General features: G+C 36.7%; 1 protein-coding gene across 1 annotated transcript in view; it reads right to left on the bottom strand.

The window, feature by feature from the left end:
* The window catches only part of TENM1 (teneurin transmembrane protein 1), a 243,912-nt gene that overhangs the window by 78,430 nt on the left and 144,574 nt on the right, over positions 1 to 20,908 (bottom strand). Inside the window, exons 11-13 of the mRNA XM_053473912.1 lie at positions 20,025 to 20,126; positions 17,779 to 17,973; positions 17,035 to 17,235 (exon numbers count right to left, since the gene is read on the bottom strand). Coding sequence (XP_053329887.1) covers positions 17,035 to 17,235; positions 17,779 to 17,973; positions 20,025 to 20,126 — 498 coding nt within the window. The remainder of the gene's footprint in view (positions 1 to 17,034; positions 17,236 to 17,778; positions 17,974 to 20,024; positions 20,127 to 20,908) is intronic.

The raw sequence follows: 20,908 nt of genomic DNA, 5'->3' as shown, positions 1-20,908 counted from the left end.
TTTTTAATAATGCAATTATTTTACAGACATTGAAAGGATTGTAGATGTAACGTTGGAATATGTTTGCAAGGAACAAGAAGACAAGCAGACAACCCCTGCCTTAGGTCCCACTGTACAACATTTTAAAGGGACAATCCACATTAATGCATCATTTAGCTAAGTGGTCCCTATAAATTTAGCAAATACATGAGGGTATTTCTGGAAACCCTTCCCGTTTGCGCTTCACCCCTTCCCCACCACAACACCACCGCTATTTGCTGTGCAGGAGATATGGTGTACTTGCCAGTCAACTCCACCAGCCAGTGATGGTTGGGAGTGGGGTCTAATGAGACCCCAGGCAGATGTGATTTCAAAAGGAGCCCTTCCATGCCACTGACTGGCTGCTTCAAGCAACCAATCCGTTGCTCAAATTGGAAGGCAGCAGTTTCCCCCTAAATTAAGTTTTTTTTTAGAATATATATTACTCACAAAGAAGTTATAAATTCTTCTTTGGTGAGGCAGCCTGGGGCATTAAACTATCTCTTTTATATTACTTTTATGGGCTGACAGAGCTCGGATTTATGAAAGATCACATATATGTGATACTATCCCCTCCGTTTCCCTAAGGCACTTAGTCATCAGGCAGTGGAAACTGTTAATCCTTCTATAAGTTGAATCAGCTGGCCATTTTTCCTTGTGAAGGAGACATCTCTTAATGTCTTTGTATTTAGGGGTTCCTGGGGTGTTTAATCCAACACTGGTGAAGTGTGATCAGAGCAGTAGAAGTCAATGTGCTATCCAAGGTGCTTTGATATTTTATGGTTTTATCATTTCTCTGATTTTTTTCCCCAGGATATGTCACATTATGAAATATGCTGTGCAAATTACTTTGGCATTTGCCCTAGCTCTATAGTAAAGCATCTCAGCACCTGGAACACTTAAATGACTAAAAAAGGTGAAAATGTTGGCAATAAAATTGTTAAAAAAAAGTTTACTTTAAAACTCCTATCAATAGCAGTCTTATTAAATTTGTTTACACAAAGACGGAGGAAATGAAAACTGTTAGCAGCTGGGCAATTTAGAATTCCTGTAACAGCTGTGTAATTTTTCATTTAGATGGGAAGACTTCCGAGAGCTTCCATTCATTGTAACTTTCTTTTATTATTCACTTCCAGAGAAAAAGACAGGGCTCAACCAGCCAGGTGGAAAGATGTATGCTTGTGGCTATTAGTAGAACCTGCAAAAACAAACTGCTTTATTTGGCTGGGGCAGGGATGAGTTGTTTTCCAGAAAAGTAATACTTTTATTTTTTTATGCGCTTCTTCTAACAACCACCTTTCCATTTACTGAGTGGATAGTTGATTAAGAGCAAACAGTACAAATTAGACAAAAAGACTCCACCATTGTTCCTAATTTTGCATAAAACAAACTATGTGTCCAACTAAATAATTGTTAACGGACAACACAGAAGACACAATGACAATCTGTATCTTATCTAGCAATCCACAACTTGCTTCTACACTGCCCACAAAGCCTTTGATTTTGTGTGTTTCATAGAGCAGGAGTTACCTTTAGTAATTTTGCTACAGAAACCTGAGAAGTAAATCAAACTCAAGATCCATGATTTTCTAGTCAGCACCTACAGTGTGACATTATGAAGACTTATGCTGGAAAAAAATCCATGTGGAATCATGTCCCTCTGCATATTTACTTATGCATAGAAAAGCATTCACTTACAAACGCAAAGGAATCGTTAAACTTCTAGTTTAATTTTCTAGTCATCCAAGAAAGCAGGCAGACAACCCATAGCTATCAATGTTACTGTTCTTGACCTGTAACTTTTATCATCTCGAGCCAGCACCTGCCTTTGTAAATTATAGGAGCTGTAATCCAAACATGACTTTAGGATTATTGATCATAGGACATAAGGTCATAAGGACTTTTGGTTATAGAGCATTTGGTCATTGGACATAAGGTCATAAGGACCATATGTTTTGCCTGGAGTCTCCAGAAGAAATGCTGTTTGTCCATGTCAACACCCAAATCCTCTGGGTCGCGGAACCAGGGTCTTGACACACCCCACTTCCTGCCCATTTCCTCTGGGGGTGTGTCCCACGATATCAAAGGGAATGTCTACTGACATCAGCGGGACCACCGTAATGTCAGCGGGAATCCCCAATGGCATCAGTGAGGCAGCCTGCAACGTCAGAGGGACTGACCACTGACGTCAGCGGTAGCCCTGGCCACATCTCGCAAGGATAGGCCCAGGGTAGCCAGAGCCCAAAATCTCCCAGATATGGTCATAATGACTAATGATCATAGGACATTTGGTCACAGTACACATGATCATAGCTAAATGGTCACAGGACATTGGGTCATAATAAATAGTTCATATACTACTGGTCGTAGTAATAGGAATATAAAATATTAAAAGTATATTAGTTTAGTAAAACATTCTCTGCTAAATGTTTGCCAACTGTGTGTACTACTGAAGTTATCTACAGTTTCCAGAATTTCCTGCTGAGCCAACATAATTAGCTGGGAGAGGAGTTGGGTATTTTTCATTTTTAGCCAATCAATATTAAGAGGGGATAGATTTTCTGTTGTGACCCAGAAGGACTACATCTGTTTGAAGAATGTGTAACGGCAGCAGCATCGGTAAAGATATTCTTCTATTACATCTACAAATAGCAGAACATGAAACTAAGTGAAAAGGCTAATAAAGTTATGGGCTTTACTTCTAAATACAGAAAGTAGATATTGTAAAAAGAAATGTCAAATCCACGTTCAATACAGGAAAGTTTGAACACTGTACTAACAAAATACAAGTCATTCTAAGTGCTAATATATTTGTGCTACCATTTACAATTGGTTAGTGAATTATGAGCAGATTTCATATGTGGCTTCCTCACTTTTTCTTATTTGCATCTATTATAAGCTAGGGTAGTTTTTCAAAATACAGAAATTTTATCAGTATTGCTTTAGACATGATAAAGAGGGGAAGTCATCATTAGAACTTTACAGTTACACCAACATAGAAGGTATTACTGTATACTGCTATATTCCATTTGTTTTTACACCAAAAAAAATATATACAGAAAGGGGAGCACCAAAGAACATAAAATGCATACACATTCAGATTCGCGGGATGCTGCTAAAATAATAATGGACAATATGCACACAAAACAGAGCAAGAATTCAGCTCATAACCAGCAAAGACCATTGAAAACCATATATCTATACTACATGGCCATATATCGTTTAGTCCACATTTCAGGCATCATTGAAGCAAACTATGCTGCAGAGTTTAGAGCAGGGATATAGGGGATGAGATGCAGGTTTATTTTTTATTTATAACTGTAAGGGTACCTATTCCTATCAACCTTCCTATCTCAAGGACAGTGGATGGAGGTAGAAGGGGGTAGGACTGCACACTCACCGCTGACGTCAGTGTACAGTCCTGGCTGCATCCCGCAAGGGAAGGCTCCGGGTAGCCGAAGCCCAGAAGTTCCCAGGTATGGTCATGCAGCATTGCTTGCTACACATTGCGAGCCTTGACCACATGAAATGGCCATTCTTAGTGCATATGACAAGGTCATTCTAACACCAAATGACCCTGATCAAAAGTTTACATACCTTTGAATGTTTGGTGTTGTTATAGACACACAAGGTGATACACATGGGTTGAAATGGCAATTAAAAGTCAGTTTCTCACACCTGTGGCTTTTTAAATTGCAACTAGTCTGTGTAGAAATAGTCTATGAGTTTGTTAGCTCTCACAAGGATGCACAGAGAAGGCTAGATACTGACCTATGGGAGCAGAAAAGAACTGTCACAAGATCTGCGTAACAAGATAATGGAACTTTATAAAGATAGAAAAGGATATAAAAAGATATCCAAAGCCTTGAAAATCTGTTCAATCACTTCATAAGAAGTGGAAAATTTGAGGATCTCTTGATACCAAGCCAAGCAATACAGGCTGCTCTGGAAAAAGACGGGGTGGTTGTTTCAAGGAGCACAATATGACGATACCTGAATAAAAATCAGCTGGGTGGTCGAGTTGCCAGAAAGAAGCCTTTACTGTGCCAATGGCACAAAAAGCCCGATTACAATATTTCTGACAACACCTTGATCCCATCACAGCTTCTGGCACACTGTAATTTGGAGTGACGAGGCCTAAATAGAGCTTTATGGTCACAACCTTAAGCGCTATGTTTGCACTAGGGGTCAACAAGGCCTATAATGTAGTCATATCGTATCCTGGCTATGTTTCTCAGATGAAAGTCGTTTTTTACCACAGCATCCAAGTTCCAGTTGCAGTTTGGGTGATCATAAAATATTATTGTTGCTCGGGGTCCACTCACCTAGAGTAACTCTATTTTGTTTGGGTTCACTTTTAGCCAGCTAGCATTCATCAATGATGGATGGCAGGTCTTTAGTATCTGGGGCAAATGAGAAATTGAGTTGTGTGTCATCTGCATGGCAATGATATCTTAGGCCATGCTGCCTAATGATGTCGCCCAGTGGTAGCAAGTAGGTTGCGAACAGCATGGCAGATAAGATGGAACCTTGTGGAACTTGATAGGCTAATCCTCTAAGAGCCAATGTGCGTGATCCAGATGTTTCTCTCTGTGATCTATTATAACGCACATACCAGCATATTGGAAAAGGCATTTGTGTATATAGGAATTCATAACAAAGTATAGGAATCCAGAGCCCTACACTGAAACACTGACATGTTATTGGAATATCATTAACCTACACTATATGACCAAATGTTTGTGGACACTAGACTTATGCACAAGGACCAAAAGCGTTTTGGACGAAATTGTTTCGCTTTTGGCTCATTCATTTTCGGACACTAAATTTTGTTTCCTGCCCTTTCGATTTGGACAAAATTCAGATAACTTTTCTTTTTTTATTCAGAAAATAAAATTTGTTGGCCAACAACAAGTTTCTCTCTCCCTTCGCCCGTGCCCTTATTCCCCTAGTCCTCACAGCCTTTCTTGTCCTCCTTGCCCTCTCCCCCAGTCCCGTTTTTGAAAGTTTACGTTCAGCATCAGAATTTTCAATTTTTCTTTTATTTTTTTTTGTAGAGAAGCATAAAACTAAAATTGACACTGGATAAAACCCCTTTTGCCCATCTAGTCTTATCTGCTGTAAAGGCACATACATTAATCAGTCCTTGGTGTTGGCTTAGATCCAGGAGCCATATGCCTCATGGATGTTTAAATCTCCTTACTATATTAGATCACTTCTGCATTAAGTAAAACCTCCTTGCATTAAAGAAAAGTAAAAATATTGGGGTTCTGTGGACCTCAAGTTGCTAGCTTTTAAATTGAGTTAAATGCATGAAGACATTTTAACCCCTTAAGGACAATGGATGGTCCCTAAACCCATTAAAAACAATGCATTTTGAGCCCGTACGGGCTTTGTCATTAAGGGGTTAATAGACCTACACACCAAATAAATAAAAGAATCCAAGTAGCAGAAGTTTGCAAAACTCTCAAACTTCCAACCCTCTTACAGTAAAGCCAAAACTCTTCTCTGAAGTCGGTGTTTGTATCCTTTAGTCTAATATGATCCTGCTAACATGAAAAATTAGCAACTTAAAAGAATAACAAAACCGATATAACTCCATAATTCTCAAAAATCTCCTGAGCAGTTCGAGAAAACCCCAATACAGCTTTCACATTTTTTACAAAAAAAGTAGTTTCATGTCATCAGTTTAAGATGCATTTCTTTGAAAAGCCTCTTGCCAATCCCTTGGCACCTAACAATGTGCTCTGCCTGTAAGGAAGATTATGATTATTAACCCCTAAAGGATTCACTGTAATGTGTTTATGCCACAGGAACTCTTTATATTTATGTAATGTGCTTTTCAGTATAAGAAAGGATTTGACTGAATTATGCATCAAATTATTGCATCCGTAGTTTTCCTGTGCCTTCCCTTAATTAGTTTTTCAAGGTACTTTGCTGACAAAAAATCTCTCTGCTGCAAAAGTGGGTCAGAAATGGGATTTATGGCACTGATAAATTTGACGCTTTATTTTATCCTTCTCTATAGCGGTGAGATTTTAATGCTTCACTTCTGTTTGGTTTATGAGAACAATGGATCACATATTATCTTATTGTCAAATCAAGGCTACGTTTATAAATATTCTTACGGGATAGAAATAGCTAGTAGGCAAAAAATAACCTCGATTGCAAGAATTCTGGGGAGATTTTAATGTAATGCACTTTGCCATTTAAAAAAAAAACACATATATATTAGTATATTCAGTGAGTTGGGGAAGAACTTTGACAAAATAAAAAAGTCCATCTCATAGGAGTCAATGTGCTGTATGCAGGGTCAGGATGGCCCATCCGGCAGGAGGTACTAACCGGGGTTGCACGGTAAATGGAGTAAGATTAACACTTTTTAGCTCACTGCAAATAATCTAACGTCAATTTATTCCCAAATGTTTTATGATTATATCATATATTTTAATATTTTTTCTGTTTTAACATAACTTTCCAAGTTGTAAATGCAAGAGTTTCATATTCCCACATCGTAGCAAACCAAAGACATTGTCTGAGAAACATAAAGTGAAGCAACAAAGAAGAATCTCTCTTAGGTTCTAGAAATTGAATGGTAAATACACCTCTGTAAGGTACTGGCATTTACTGATGTCCTAATATCATGAAATTGCAATACCAGTTTAGTCAACAGAGCCTGTAAATTTCTATATTCATTTATATCGTGTCAGAAGATGTATGTAGCATTTTACACATTACTGTATAATAAAGGGTGGTTCAAAAAGCTGAGTCTTACAGTAAGTACAATAGTTAGTTCAATGGTCATACAGACAAGATGGTTAGAAAGTTCGCTGTTCAGTAGAGTTGATTGCGACGTTCCAATCCACATATTTAAGCCAATAGCCTCCATTTCCATATGTCAAAGTTGATCATTGATGGAACATTTGGCAGAGTGTTTAGGATGGACCTAGAAATGGTGTAGGTATGGTAACTTTTAATTGTTTACCTTTTTTAATGACTTATGCCCCCAAGTCTTCCCAGATTCACTCCATTGATCAGTCCTCTGCACACAGTAAATGCATGGAGGGACTGATTTATAGAATCAAGCAGCCCTCTCCATCCAAAGAAGGTAGGTTGGTGTGTGTAACTGTGTGTGTGACTGCGTGTATGTGACTGTTGGTGTATGTGGAGCTAAATAAATACTTAAGAATAATATTTTTGAAAATAATCAGCCAGATTCAGATAACTACAAATTAATAAATAATCCTCATCCATGAAATGATCAAATAATCCCTAAAATCTTCCAATTTATAAACGTGCCTTATATTATATATATATATATATATATATATATATATATAAAGCCAAACAATGAACATGTAACCATTTTAAATATTGTCTTCTTTATTTTCTAATATTTGAAGGAATTCAAATTTTTGGTCTAGATTTGATTCGAGATTCAATGGACCTGAGATTCGCAGGGCTTTACTGACGATCGCATCCCAGCTTCAGAGACAAATTGCTCGGACCAGCCCCGGCCCTCCCCTGCTGTCAGGTTGCTCCATCACAGCGGTCTTGCAGCTGTTACCCCTTCAGATGGCATCATAGATATGATTGCTTCATTTGAAGGGTTCATTGTAATTTAATATAGAGCTACACATCACAAAAGAAACAAAAGAGCTATACAAGCGCTGAATGCAATACAAATGTATTTGCCAAATACTGCATCACATTTTTTCATTATTTTGCTAGGTGAATAATATAAATAATAAAATATGGGATATAATGAAACTATAATCCTGGTACACTTAAAGGATTAAAGATTCCGTCCCACTTGGGTAAAGCATTAACTGAGCTTTCCAGCGTGTTCGGAAAAACAACCTTAGCAGATATTAGAGCCCATGCTGTTCACACCTCCATGCAATATGTGTCACCATCTTCATAAACTGTTCCCTCATCCGAAATGGCTGAAGCTGACATTTTTGCCTCTGTCGTAAGACCCAAACAGGGATAAAGCCTCTATTCAGAATTCCCTCCACTATTTAAAGTTGCATTCTGGGGCTTTGCTTTGTTTATTGGACCCTGATTGCCACCAGCCTTGGCCTCTTGCCTGTAGTTTAATTATCCTACCTGCATCCAGCTCCTGACTTGCCTTGACTATACTTCGGGCCACTAGATCTGTACTCCTGGAAATTGATTATTTGCTCTACCTTTGTCCCAACTGTTGTACCTGTTATGAAACTGGCACCGTTACAGCAGATCAGTCATTGTATTGTATAAATGAAACACATTTTTACTCGATTAAAGAGTTATTTCTGGTAAAGGTTTGGACGTTTAACTAGAACATATGTTTCTAGTATTGTATTTTAGTTATAAATGTGCAGAGAAAGTGGAACACCAACTTTAAGCAACTACATCATACAACGAACAGTTCCATATTACTCGTGTACGATAGACATATAATATGCCAATGCGTGCTAATTCCTTTGAGGCTAAAAACTCAATTTTTGCTGCGCAGAACCAGAATCAATATACCTTTACAAGAGCGGATTGGTGATAGTAAACACAAGGACATATAATTCATTTCACAGGGCTAAGCCAAGGAAATTGATGTTACATAAAATTATTACTCACTCTCCCTGGGGTATAATGATTGTTTACCTGCTCACAGTAGAAGTGGAAAAGCTCTATAGCGAATGCACAAAGGTTTTTATGGAGTTAGACCATACATACCTCATATATGTCATTAAGAAAGATCTTCTAATTACTGTAACAAAGTATTTAAACATTTACAGACATGCTCAATACTTGAAATCAATTTTCTGTTTTATATGTATGCTTTGTTTTATAAGAGCAAACATACATAGTAGTGCATAATATACGAGTTGCTTTTAAAGTATTATATAGTAGCTTTGAATTAATTAGGACTGTCATTATGTAGCATATTCTGGTGTAGGCTGACAAATTCTGATGATCGCCCTATGTTGCTGTTCAGTGGGCCAGTTCCAAGTGAAATCTCAGATTTCCCTAACCTGTCCATGTATACAGGTGACCACTGTACTGAGGTGTCTCCATAGCATGCTCTGCCTGAAACGCATGTTCCCCTGAGCAAAGAGTTGGCATATGATGTCATACGCTGATACTCAGTAGGCTGGACGGAATAGTGCAGTACCCGATAAATAAATACACTGCAGTTACTATCTCTACGCACAATATATTCATCTAGAGAAAATATTTACTCAATAATTGACTCAAGTGAGAGGAGACATAATATCTCATGGTATTAAAAACAAAGTCTGACAGGTCATCTTCAGGTCATCTTAGGTTTAAATGTTTCATCACAACCCACTTGCAACCTAGTGTTTAGTGAATAAACCCCAGAAAGGGAGAAATATAGAGGTTGTCATTAAGGTGAAAACGTTTGAAGTACTTCTTGTAAGAGTAACTGGGTAAAAGAGAAAATCTGGGCATCCTACCGAATGCCTAGACTAATACATACTAGACGTATTTATACTAATCCTACAAAATCGAAAAAAATCTCTGACACTAACCTTAAAAAATAATAAAAATAATAAATTTCCCACAATAACTGAATTCCTCTACCTTCCCACAGCAACGGAACCCCAAGCAAACCGCCATGCCTTTGCAAGAAAAAAATATGCAGACTGGACCAAGAGATCTTCCCAATCATCTATTAATGTTTAATGTACTATTATTTTCCTGTTTCTTTGCCAGATTTGCCTATTATCTTTTGTGTCTGTCTGTCCTTGATAGCAAGGAATACCAATACTGGGTTATGTGGTACTCACTGTTTTTTTAATAATGATATACAAAAAATCTAATCAACAAAACTGTCACAATTGTCTATATTTAGCAAGTTACATTTTTTTTAAAAAAAAAACTGATACTGAATAATGTGCATTACGCATTCCTCATCACTTGAAAGAGTTAAAAAATATTTAATGGCTATCTTTAATTCAGGGTGATGTTAGAGCCGTGTAAATATCTATATGTAAAATATCCTAAGAAATAATGACACTTAATGGCAAGATGTGATGGATTTTACATAATTCGCAGAATTACACTGACCTTTAAGAGTGCTGGAAATTGGCAGATTAGATAGACCAAGTCTTTCATTTACCGTGTGTTACTATGGTGAGTGATCTCATGAACGATAAAATAATTGAGTTCTGGACAAAGAAGCATTAAGCTTGTCTTTGGCCTGCAAACAATGGCAGTTCTTCTAGAGAAAGGCTAATATGAGAGTTCTTAGACTATCCACCTCAATAATGCAGGTCAAAAGTCCAATTTTTATAGTCATTGAAGGCATGGATAAGCAGAATACAACAATAGCTATATTTTTGCGAAATATGAAAAAACAACATAAAATGTGCCTTAAGGATAACATCCGATATTAGCTGCAAAATTATTATTATTATTATTATTATTATTATTATTATTTTTAACAAAAATAACCCTCACTTGACATGGATTGGTTACAGGGTTCTAATATGGATTACTAATACTATAGACACTTACATTTTTATATTTATATATAGTAGTACTATTATTGGTTTTATTCTATGTTTTTCTTTTAATGTGAGATTCTAATTTAACATTCAGTTCAAAACTATCTGTAAAAGTTGAATGCATTATTCGGCTTCTACTGCTATGGGTCATTAAAAGCTTTTATATTTCTATGGTATTTAATTTGAGTCAGAAAAAAAGCAAAAGTGAAAGCCCGTAAATGTATTTTTATGCCAAGTCTGGCTAGAACTGATGAAAAAATAATTCATTTCTTTAGAAAGAAAAAAAAGCAACAACAACAATACTTCTTTATGAAATGTTTTGTGCAAATGATTGTTCGAAAGAAAGTGAAAAACGACACAATGAAATAGCATTTAAATATATCATTTTATTACAGTTTGTAGATGTAACTGTAAAATCCATCATTTTTTATTTTTATGAGGAATATATTTATGTAACCCTTTGGTGCCAGACGAATCAGCTAGGCAGCATCAAATTTACTGCATTGTATGCAATATTTTTTTCAGTTTCTTTACATTTTTCATTGATCACCAACATACCTGGGCACTTTCCAGGGTAGACTACCTGGAGCTCTCTCTTCTAAGAGGACAGGGCTAGTCCCATCAGCCTTATGTAAGTGAGGAGTGTATGTGGCAAAACCCCAGTCTTTACCCCATACTGGGGTAAAGAGGAATGTGGCCCGGAGACTAGGGGAACTAGGGCTCTAACCGGAGACTCCAGGTACATCCCGACCAATTACCAGGTATGTTTACTACAGAGAAGAGAAAAGATCAATATGTTCTCTGACTCGTCACAAACAATGCTGAATAGCTACTAACAGCATTGTTTAGTCAGTCCAAGACTTTTGTGTAGAAAATGTGTTTATCTGCCTATTGACGAAAAAAGGCTATTAGTGCACACGGAGAAAAAAAAATCAAAGGTATGAGGCACTTCATAGCTTATATATACAAATCATGTGATTTCTGCTGTATCTCTTTGACGTATGGGAAGTATATATGTGTGTGTTTGGAAATGCTACAAGAGTGGTTATTTATTCTTTCTTTCCTATAGAAAATCTCATATACCCTTTGCTGGTTCTTTTTTTTGTTCAATAACAGAAAAGACATTTAATTTTTCCAATCTCTATAACCGTAGAAAATAAAGTTCCCATGTGAGTTAAAATTCTGCCCAATGTTTTTAATTCCTGTAAACAAAAATAATGAATCATCTTAATGGACACCAGATTTTCAAATTAAGGGCCAGCGTACATCATACTAGGGAGAAATAATTCCGTTCTCTAGGATGTGTTTCCCTATTCTGTATATGGCAATCTAATGCAATTCAGATTGCTGATAAATATAAATGAAATAATTCAATACATGAAGAAAAGCTTTTAGGATTTGACTTTAGTTTGATAATTGGACAGAAACTAATCTTGTCTCGCAAATGATGGTTTCATGTTAAATGCTCCTTGTGGACATTTTGATCATACATTTGATTTTAGACATATACAAATTATATTTAAGCTGTGTTTATATAGGTATATATATATATATATATATATATATATATATATATATATGCATTCTGGTGCACAGGTTGAAAAGTAGTCTTATGATCAAGGAAATCATCAGAACAATTTGTTGAACAGACCATTCCATTGGTTGCTAAGGTAACAATAATGAATTTCAAATGTTACCAAAATTACTTAATACAGATAGGTCCGTATATACACAGTAGAAAAGTGCATTGAAATTTGTATGAATTTTAACAGCATTTGCCAATTTCGTCAGTTTGTACAAATGTCCAAAAAGGAAGAGGGGCCTCAAAAAAACAAACAAAAAAAAAGCAATTTTTTTTCTCACACATTCTCTCACATGCTCTTTCTCACTAATTCTCTCTCACACGCTCTCTGTCAATGTCTCCCTACCTTCATCATGTCTTCGCTCCGCTTCTTTCTCCTCCGGTTTTACACTTATCCAAGATCTCCACAGCCTTAGCCCTGGCTGGTGCAGAAGTTCTGGGACATGGTAGAGCCTTTCCCTCAATCGAAGGAATGGGGAGAGGATGTCCCTGTGGCATACGCAAGGTTCCACCCGGTTGCAGAACTACTTTACCAGGCTGGGTTAACGCTGTGGAGAGCCGGGACAAACGGACAACCACAGAAGACGGAAGACATGGAGAATACGAACCGGAGCAAAGGAGAAGTGGCGACATGGAAAAGGTAGGGAGACACTGACAGAGAAGAGCGTGAACATCTGAGTGAGCGTGTGAGAGTAAGTGACAATAAATTTAATTTCCAAATGGGAAAAGCCCTCTGAACTGAAAGGACAGGAAACAGAATATGTTATCTCGAAAACTAATGGACCAAAAATTTGAGGAAATCATTTTTAGTCAATGTGTTTATTGGAGTGTTTTTTTTTTTCACAATATCAAAAACCTATCCCTTTGAGTTGGTCTACCTTATTTAGAATAGGGTTTCTTGTGTGCTTCTTTTTCATGAATATGTCAGTCCCCTTCAGACTACTAAGGACACTAGACTTGTATTGTCTTGGCAGATATATTTTATATGTATTTGAGGTCTGATAACATGAGTGGCAGATATGACTCAAGTAGGGTAAATGTCCCGGTGATTGAACAAACACAATCATATATCATATCATATATTGTTGGGGGGGGGGTAAAAAAGAGCAAAGGCATTAAGTTATTGAGATATTAGTATAAAGTTACTTTGTATGCCTATGTATGGGGTCTGAGGGTTATAATTTAGCAAACTTCTTAAAATTATAAACAAGAAGGAGAATTCAGTAATATGAAATGTGAACACTATAGACAATAATATCCTTAGGACATACAATCGACTCCAAACTCTGTATCTGTTCAGGCTTTTATTATATTTGCTTGTGCAAGGCATTTCTTCCATTTCTGGATAGAAATGTGTCTCAGCGCTGGAAAAGAATTGAAATTCTTTCATAAGCTGGAAGTCACCGAGTTTAAATTTGCAGAGTGTGCATTTATTCACAGCCTAATGCAAACTCACCAAGTTGTCAAAACTCTCCCTGTTTTATTTCACAGAGTGCTAATTACTATCCAACAGTTTTCTTTTTTAAAACAATCCAAAAGAATATTCTGACAACTTAGTAAAAAAAAAAAAAAAACACAACTGCAACACATTTTAAAAATTCAGTAAGCATGTGATACATGTTAGCTGCTCAATTACCCGGCTCTGACAGTTTTGGCTGCTTGTTAATTTCTATCATGTTTATGTTAGACTTTTTAAAAATGTTGTTATTTGTGTGTTTTCTTTATTGGTTTGTATTTGTATAGTGTTGTAAATGTTCTTATATTCCGATTGGAGGTGACAGATTCAGACAAAATACTTGATTGGAAAGGTAGAGAACTTTTGTTAGATGGAATTCTGGTATAGACTTGTGCATTCAGATTGGCATAAACTTTAATTTTAATAACATTTTTCAATTTTGTTAATCTGTATGAATGTCCCAAAAGAGGGGCCCAACAAAACGAAGGAGAAAGCTCAGAATTTCCATTTGAATTTCAATGTTTTTTTCTCCCTGTCTCTCATGCTCTCACACACACTCTCATGTTCTCTGGCAGTGTCTACCTACCTTAACCAACAACCGATTCAGTGTCTCTGCTCCCTGCTCTCCCCTGCATTTATTCTGTCCTCTTTCGTGTACTTCTGCGACACGGAGGAGCCCTTTCCCTGTGGTGGGCGCCAAGGCTCCAACCCGTCGCGGAAGTACTCCCACAGGCCAGAATAATAATAAAAGTTAAGAAGCAGTAGTGGTTGTCGGATAAGGTCGGCAGGCATTAAGAGGTTTTGTCTGAACCGAAAGGGCAGTCCAAAAACAAATGAACCAAAAATGCTGCTGTCTGTAGATGAATATATTTTTACTCTTGCGCATTCTTTCAATACAGGCTTGCATTAGTCAGAGTGACCGGCTAGGTGATTAAGATTGCGTCTTCCTGTTGTTTTCCACAGACAGTATAATGAGTCAGGGTGTTTGTCTAGCAGATTAGGCTAAGATAACAGAGCGAGAACTCAAACATATGAAATCATTATATATCGTGCAAAAACTAGAACTGTTTTAAAAAGAAAACACCATTATAATTTGTATATATTTATAACAAATGTATGATCTGATTGGATTTCGTGAAATGAAGTACAAAAGGTCGCATTTGAGTACTGTATACCTCTCCATACCAGAAAAACATAACACTATAACTGGGTAAGTGTATGGTTTTTTTTTAGATGTAGCCTATTATTTATTATTATGAATTATTATTATGATTGATTTCCCGTTTTTTATGTAGCGCCTGCAACACTTCTTACAGTACATACATTGAAAGTGTATATATATATATATATATATATATATACATATATATATATATATATATACACACACACACACACACACCTCTACATCTCTCTAGATGCTAGATAGAAAAAGCAAACACAAAAGCTTATTGTGTCCAAAAGCACCATTCACCAGAATTGCTTAAATATACATTGCATGCTTTATACAATTATTGCATGATATATTTTTGAGCATTTCCATGAAATGTACTTATCCCAACTCTAATTACGTTAAGCTCACTGAATTGACCTTGTGACTTGAATGTGCACTTAAAATACATTTTAAATAAACTGATATCACATATCAAGTAGATGTACAAATAGATTTATCCAGATTGTCATAAAACAACTTTATTTAAAAGAAAAATGCTGCATAATCCCGAAACTATGAAATTAGGGCCATGTGGTTCAGAAAAGGTAAATTGAAGCTAGACTGCTGGAATTTAAATGTATTTTGTAATACGACTGGTGCCACTGTGTAATTAAGGTATAATGACACACTGTAGTGACTGTTAATACATACGATAAAGTGTACGCTTGCCACAAGTAATGAATAGCTGCAGTTTACTGAATGCATTTTCAATGGCAAAAATGTATAGTTTGACCTTTGCATTACCATGATCGCACCACCCCAAACTTTGAACCAAAGTAGAAAGAATGAACAAGACATCCAATGTCCATTTTTTAAAAGGAATATACTCATTAGAAAATTACTTTTTCCCCTCCAGATCTAAATACAACGCTGCCGCCAAACACAGGGTAGCATTATAAGGTCTTGACAGAGCTGATCCTCCTTGGTCACACTTGTTGGTAGAAAGAGAAGATAAAGATGCTCCCTTAGTGCTCAATGAAAGCAGCTACTAAAGATTGTGGCATCATAGCTATCTAAAACGCTGCGTAAATTGTTGGCGCTATATAAATAAAAGATAATAATAATAATAATAATAATAATAATAATCAGAAGGTAGAGGGATCGCCGTTACCGTCTACTGCATTTCTATGGATTTCTGCCCCCTAGCTCAGGAATAGAACCTAATGAGGCAGATTTCCTTAGGTTATTCTACTGCTTTGAACGGTATTAACAGCAGGTATGTACTAGGTAGTCAGTTCTGACCTACGCTGCTTAGACACACCTAGAAAGATGTAGCTTCAGGAATAACTGACAATATCATTGCAAACACACAAGTTACTGGCAATCAAGGAACATCTCAGGACTGAAATATTTATTAAAACTGTGCATTTAGGAGGATTTGATATTTCCCTTATCTAATTAACCATCTAACTTGGGAGATGCTGTTCGGTATTTTCTAAGAAAAACAATGTAAACAGTGCATATCTAAAGGAGCGAATGAAACCTGCGCAACTGAGCAGATGGCTTCAGTTATTCTAAACATACAAACTAAAAAAAGCAATTTCAAATGTGCTTAAAAAAATAAAAGCTCAAAACAACCAGTTCTCTGAGACGTGCCGCAGCCCGGTGAAATGTACTATTTTCCCTTAAACCGTTCTAGATCCGCCTGTTCTTATGATTATTACTGCATTTCTTTTCCCTTACCCCATCAACTCATATAATTTATGAACAGGGAAAAAGGTACAAGAAGATGGAAAAAGCCATTTGTATGTGTATAGTTTTATACCTTGTTTTTTTGGTATCTTATTTTGCCTGTATCATAAACCGCCAAAATAGCTAAGACAACACGAAAACAAAAACATCCTGTACATTTTACACATATTTCAAAACACGTCAATAATAATTATTTCTATTTGACAGTAATGGTTATGCCATATAAAATATGGATAAATGAAATGCATAGCTTATATTCATTCTGTAAGAGTTGCTTCTGGTTTATTATAAATGGAATAATATGTACAAGGATTATTTGCTTTAAAATGTTGCAACTCTGTCAATAAATACCATTAATGCACAACATCTTATCATTAATAGTATAAGAGGTGTTGCGGCTGTATATATATATATATATATATATATATATATATATAATTTATTTTTTAATATTTTTTTATATATATATATATTGTTCTGATTTCCTAACACTGATTATCTTTTGTCTGGGTCGTTGATTCCTGTTTGATTCATGTCATTTTGGTACGTAAATATGTGTGCTTACCTGTAGAACAATCTGCTCCCGTCCAGAGTGGCTCACAGCTGCAGACGCCACTATCCAAGAGGAAGGTCCCATGGCCAGAACATTGCTCCTGGCACAGTGCTAGAGCTGATTCACAGTTCACTCCTCCCCAGCCGGCAGTACAATGGCACTCTCCCTGCACACATACGCCATGGTCCGAGCACATTGGATCAATACAGTTTTCTGGAGAAGACATGACCCAGAAACATATTTTAGTAATGCAAACTTAGATAAGGGTTTATGTATAACATGAACAAGCGTTAAGCGCAAGTGTTAAGAAGGTGGCAGATAAATGGAACAGCCATCCAGCAAAAGTGCTCGAGGGTAGTACAGTGAGGGAATGCATGGGATAGGCATACAGCTATCCCGGATCTAAGACAAGACCAAAGACTGATTTAGGTCTGAGGCTTTATATCAGGCAAAAATGGGAGGGTTCTTATCTGCTGTTTCTAGCTATGACCTAAGACATCATCATAGTAGACAAGGTTCCTATCTGATATTGCAATCATATTAAAATAATATATCCTATCTATCATAAAGCTGACAATATGGGATATCGTAAAATGACATCATCATTGTGAAACCATCCAGCCAATTGGCAACCAACATTCAAGCATCTACATCATCATATTAAATCCATGTCAAATAAAATCCCTTTAAATTCATTCTAAAATAATGGTTAACTAGTAATTATTAACATTCTTAATATATGTGCAAAAAACACACCTTCTTCGCAGATTTCTCCTTTATACCCTGGTACACAAATACAGACTCCCATTATGCACGTCCCATGACCAGAGCAGGTTGGGTCAATACATTGTTCCTCCGGAACATCACACTCCGCACCTTTCCACCCACTGCGACAAACACAGTGCCCTTTTTCATATTCTCCATTACCACTGCACAGTACCGGACAGGAATCTGAAAAAAAGGACACAGTTAGAGGACACATTTGACATCCATTAGGTTTCATATCTATCCTTAAACTTTATGACTTTGTATATATATAGTAAATTAGATGTTTTATAGTACAAGTAATGATTACTTTTAAATTACAGTCTGATCATACAGTCTAAAGGGACAGTATAAGGTCTCTGACATCCCCACTGTAGAACAGAAACAGACTGACCACATGAAAAGGGACCATGCAGCTATCATATACATTAAAGTACATATGCTGGCTGGAGCCTAATTTGTCATTGATCAATATTGGTGACATGACATGGTACATGGTACATGACATGCAGTGCGTTTTTAGTTCTTGAACTAATGTTCCTGAATTGGGTTAAAGACTGCTAGTGTCTTCTCAGTGCTTTACTACTACTGCTGCTGCTGCTTTAAGACATTCATGACATTCTTTACTCTGAGGGACCAATTTATTCAAAACAGTCCAACTTTGGGAGAAATCAAGTCCCATAGCATGCTGCTGGTGTGGATGCATTGGCGGAGTGGCCGGTGAAGCAACCTTTTGGTGTTTGGGATGCCTGAGACAGATTTTGTAGTTTTTGATGGCTCCAACTCATGACACAGGTATTTTTTAGCCTACTGGTACTTCAGTTGGCTGATTTTTCCTATAAGAAGTATCTCTGAAGGAGATTTGTTCAGTGTGCTATATGGAAGTTGCTGTGTAAGGTTGCAATATTCCAGATGAGATTCAGAAAGAAACCAACCAAAACATCTTTTAGTTAATATTCCAAGTTTTTTTAGTCTATGTCTGTAATGCCACATACTGATTATTCAGAAAAAGGAGCCCTAGATGTCCTTTGCAACAAATATACAAAGAATCAAAACTGTTCCCTGCCAAGACAACATGACCTCAACCTCACAGTAATTAATAAGCGGCATCGTTTATCTAATGTGTTCTATGAAAAATCAATGTATATAATTTTATTGTAACAACAGTGTGTATATATATATATTGTATAACAGCAGTACTTTCATGGACATATTGAATGCAGTGACTGCAATAAAGTCCTTTTTTGGGAAAAAAATTATCAGAAGATATCAATAGTCTAAATTGGATGGGTTAACTTTTATTGTCGCCATGTACAATGAAAACTATTAATTCCCTATGAATACAGTGCCAGTTCTATTGTGGTAAACCACTATTTTTGTTCTGGAAGACAGACTCCTTACAGGATGAATTGAGAAAGTCAAATATGACTATAGTTAGAATGCATAACCTTATAATTCTAGCTGTGGCCCGTTAGACTTCCGAATAGACTTAGGGGTACAACCCGGTTGCTGCTATCAAGTGTGCAATAAGGTAAGAAGCACGCGAATCTCCGCTGCTTGGGCTTGGAAGTTGACACTGATCAGAATTTAATAGATTTTATTTCCTGAGTCATTTTTTTTTAAAATGTGTCCTTAAAGTTCTGAGCACTCCAGTCATGCAGAAATCCAGTTTTCAGAAAGCAATTTTTTCCCAAATATAAATAATCAAAGAGCTAATATTTTTTAAAGCTGCTCTGAAACCCGCCATCTAAATGAAGCTTTTATATAAGGACTGTCTTTTTTTTTATAAGAAAAGATAGTAACCTTGTCATTTGTTTTAAAACAATCACAAATCGTTAGGCTCTCCAGGTTTAATGATGCAGAATGATGTGTGCTGAACCTTGCTGTAGGTAAGCATTTTTCCTAAGGGTCTTTGTGTTTCAAAGGACTTCCGTAGATGCATCTAGTGGGTAGGTATAAGTATGTCATTAGTTTAAGTGGCACTGCTGCTCAGCTTATGACCTCCTTCACTAGAGAATGACCTCCTCTATGATTAGGGACAATACACGTCAGGCAAGGGACCTATCTCCTCATTACCGCCAACAGCAGGTGATTTCTTTTGATTCATTTTGACCACGTCCTGCAAACTATTCTGAGATGGTTATTCTACTATATTTAATGCTCAACATTTTTTTAAACAGAATGCAAATTTAGAAACCGATAAAATGTTAAAGTCAAATTGGACAAATGGCTTGTACCTCGAGAACAATCCGGTCCAAGGAATCCCGGAAAGCAGTGACAATGTCCTGAAATGCATTCCCCATTTCCATTGCAGTTGGTTGAACAATCATCCATCATTTCTGCGAGTGAACAAAATTGGATACATATATTGAATACATGTCGAATTTTTGGATTCAGTTGTAAAAGTAATGCACTGTGAGTGACTCAATTGCTGGTAAATTGCAGCAAATTTCCCTTTGCACAAAAATGTATAATAAGAGCTTTTATTCCGATGCATTGAGAATCTGAGTGACTGTTTGATGTGCTTAGAAATGTTTCTTGGATGTATAAAATTGTCATAAAATCAGTTTTATCACAGAAATAGAATTTTTTAAAAAAAGCACATAAGAACTTTTGTTAAATGTACCAAGTAACTGCATTATCCTGAATCGGTGGTGTTAAAGGTAAATAACAATACTAGGGCCCTTGTTTATGCCTTGAAAAATATACCAGTATAGCCTTTTATTTATATAACATAAAACGCCTTTAAAACATGTACATTATAATGGGGAGGAGAACAAGTAGGTATCTGTACAGATGTACACAAGGACTTATGGCACGAAGTAGACAAGCCAGTTGGCTCATGCACAGCTTGATGAGTTGTCCATGGGGTCTCTTTACACTAGGCAGGTGCTCCCAGTTCTTTCAAGGAAAATCAAGCCATTGGACCCCCCCATCAGCCACATACCAAAAGTAGCTGCACTGTCCTGGGTACTGTATCCATTTTGAGGTGGGCATTCAGCAAGGTCATATGATGAAAGATAACATGACTCTGCACCCCTAGTGCGACAGCTTGTATGGAGGAGTGGAGCCAAGTGCTTGCCAGGTAGTGTTGTGCATTTGAGCCAGGAGCTGTGCTTCT

This window comes from Spea bombifrons, chromosome 8, assembly GCF_027358695.1.
Source record: "Spea bombifrons isolate aSpeBom1 chromosome 8, aSpeBom1.2.pri, whole genome shotgun sequence".
Taxonomy (NCBI): domain Eukaryota; kingdom Metazoa; phylum Chordata; class Amphibia; order Anura; family Pelobatidae; genus Spea; species Spea bombifrons.
The sequence above is the reverse complement of the archived record's forward strand: the minus strand, read 5'-3'. Positions and strand labels throughout refer to the sequence as shown.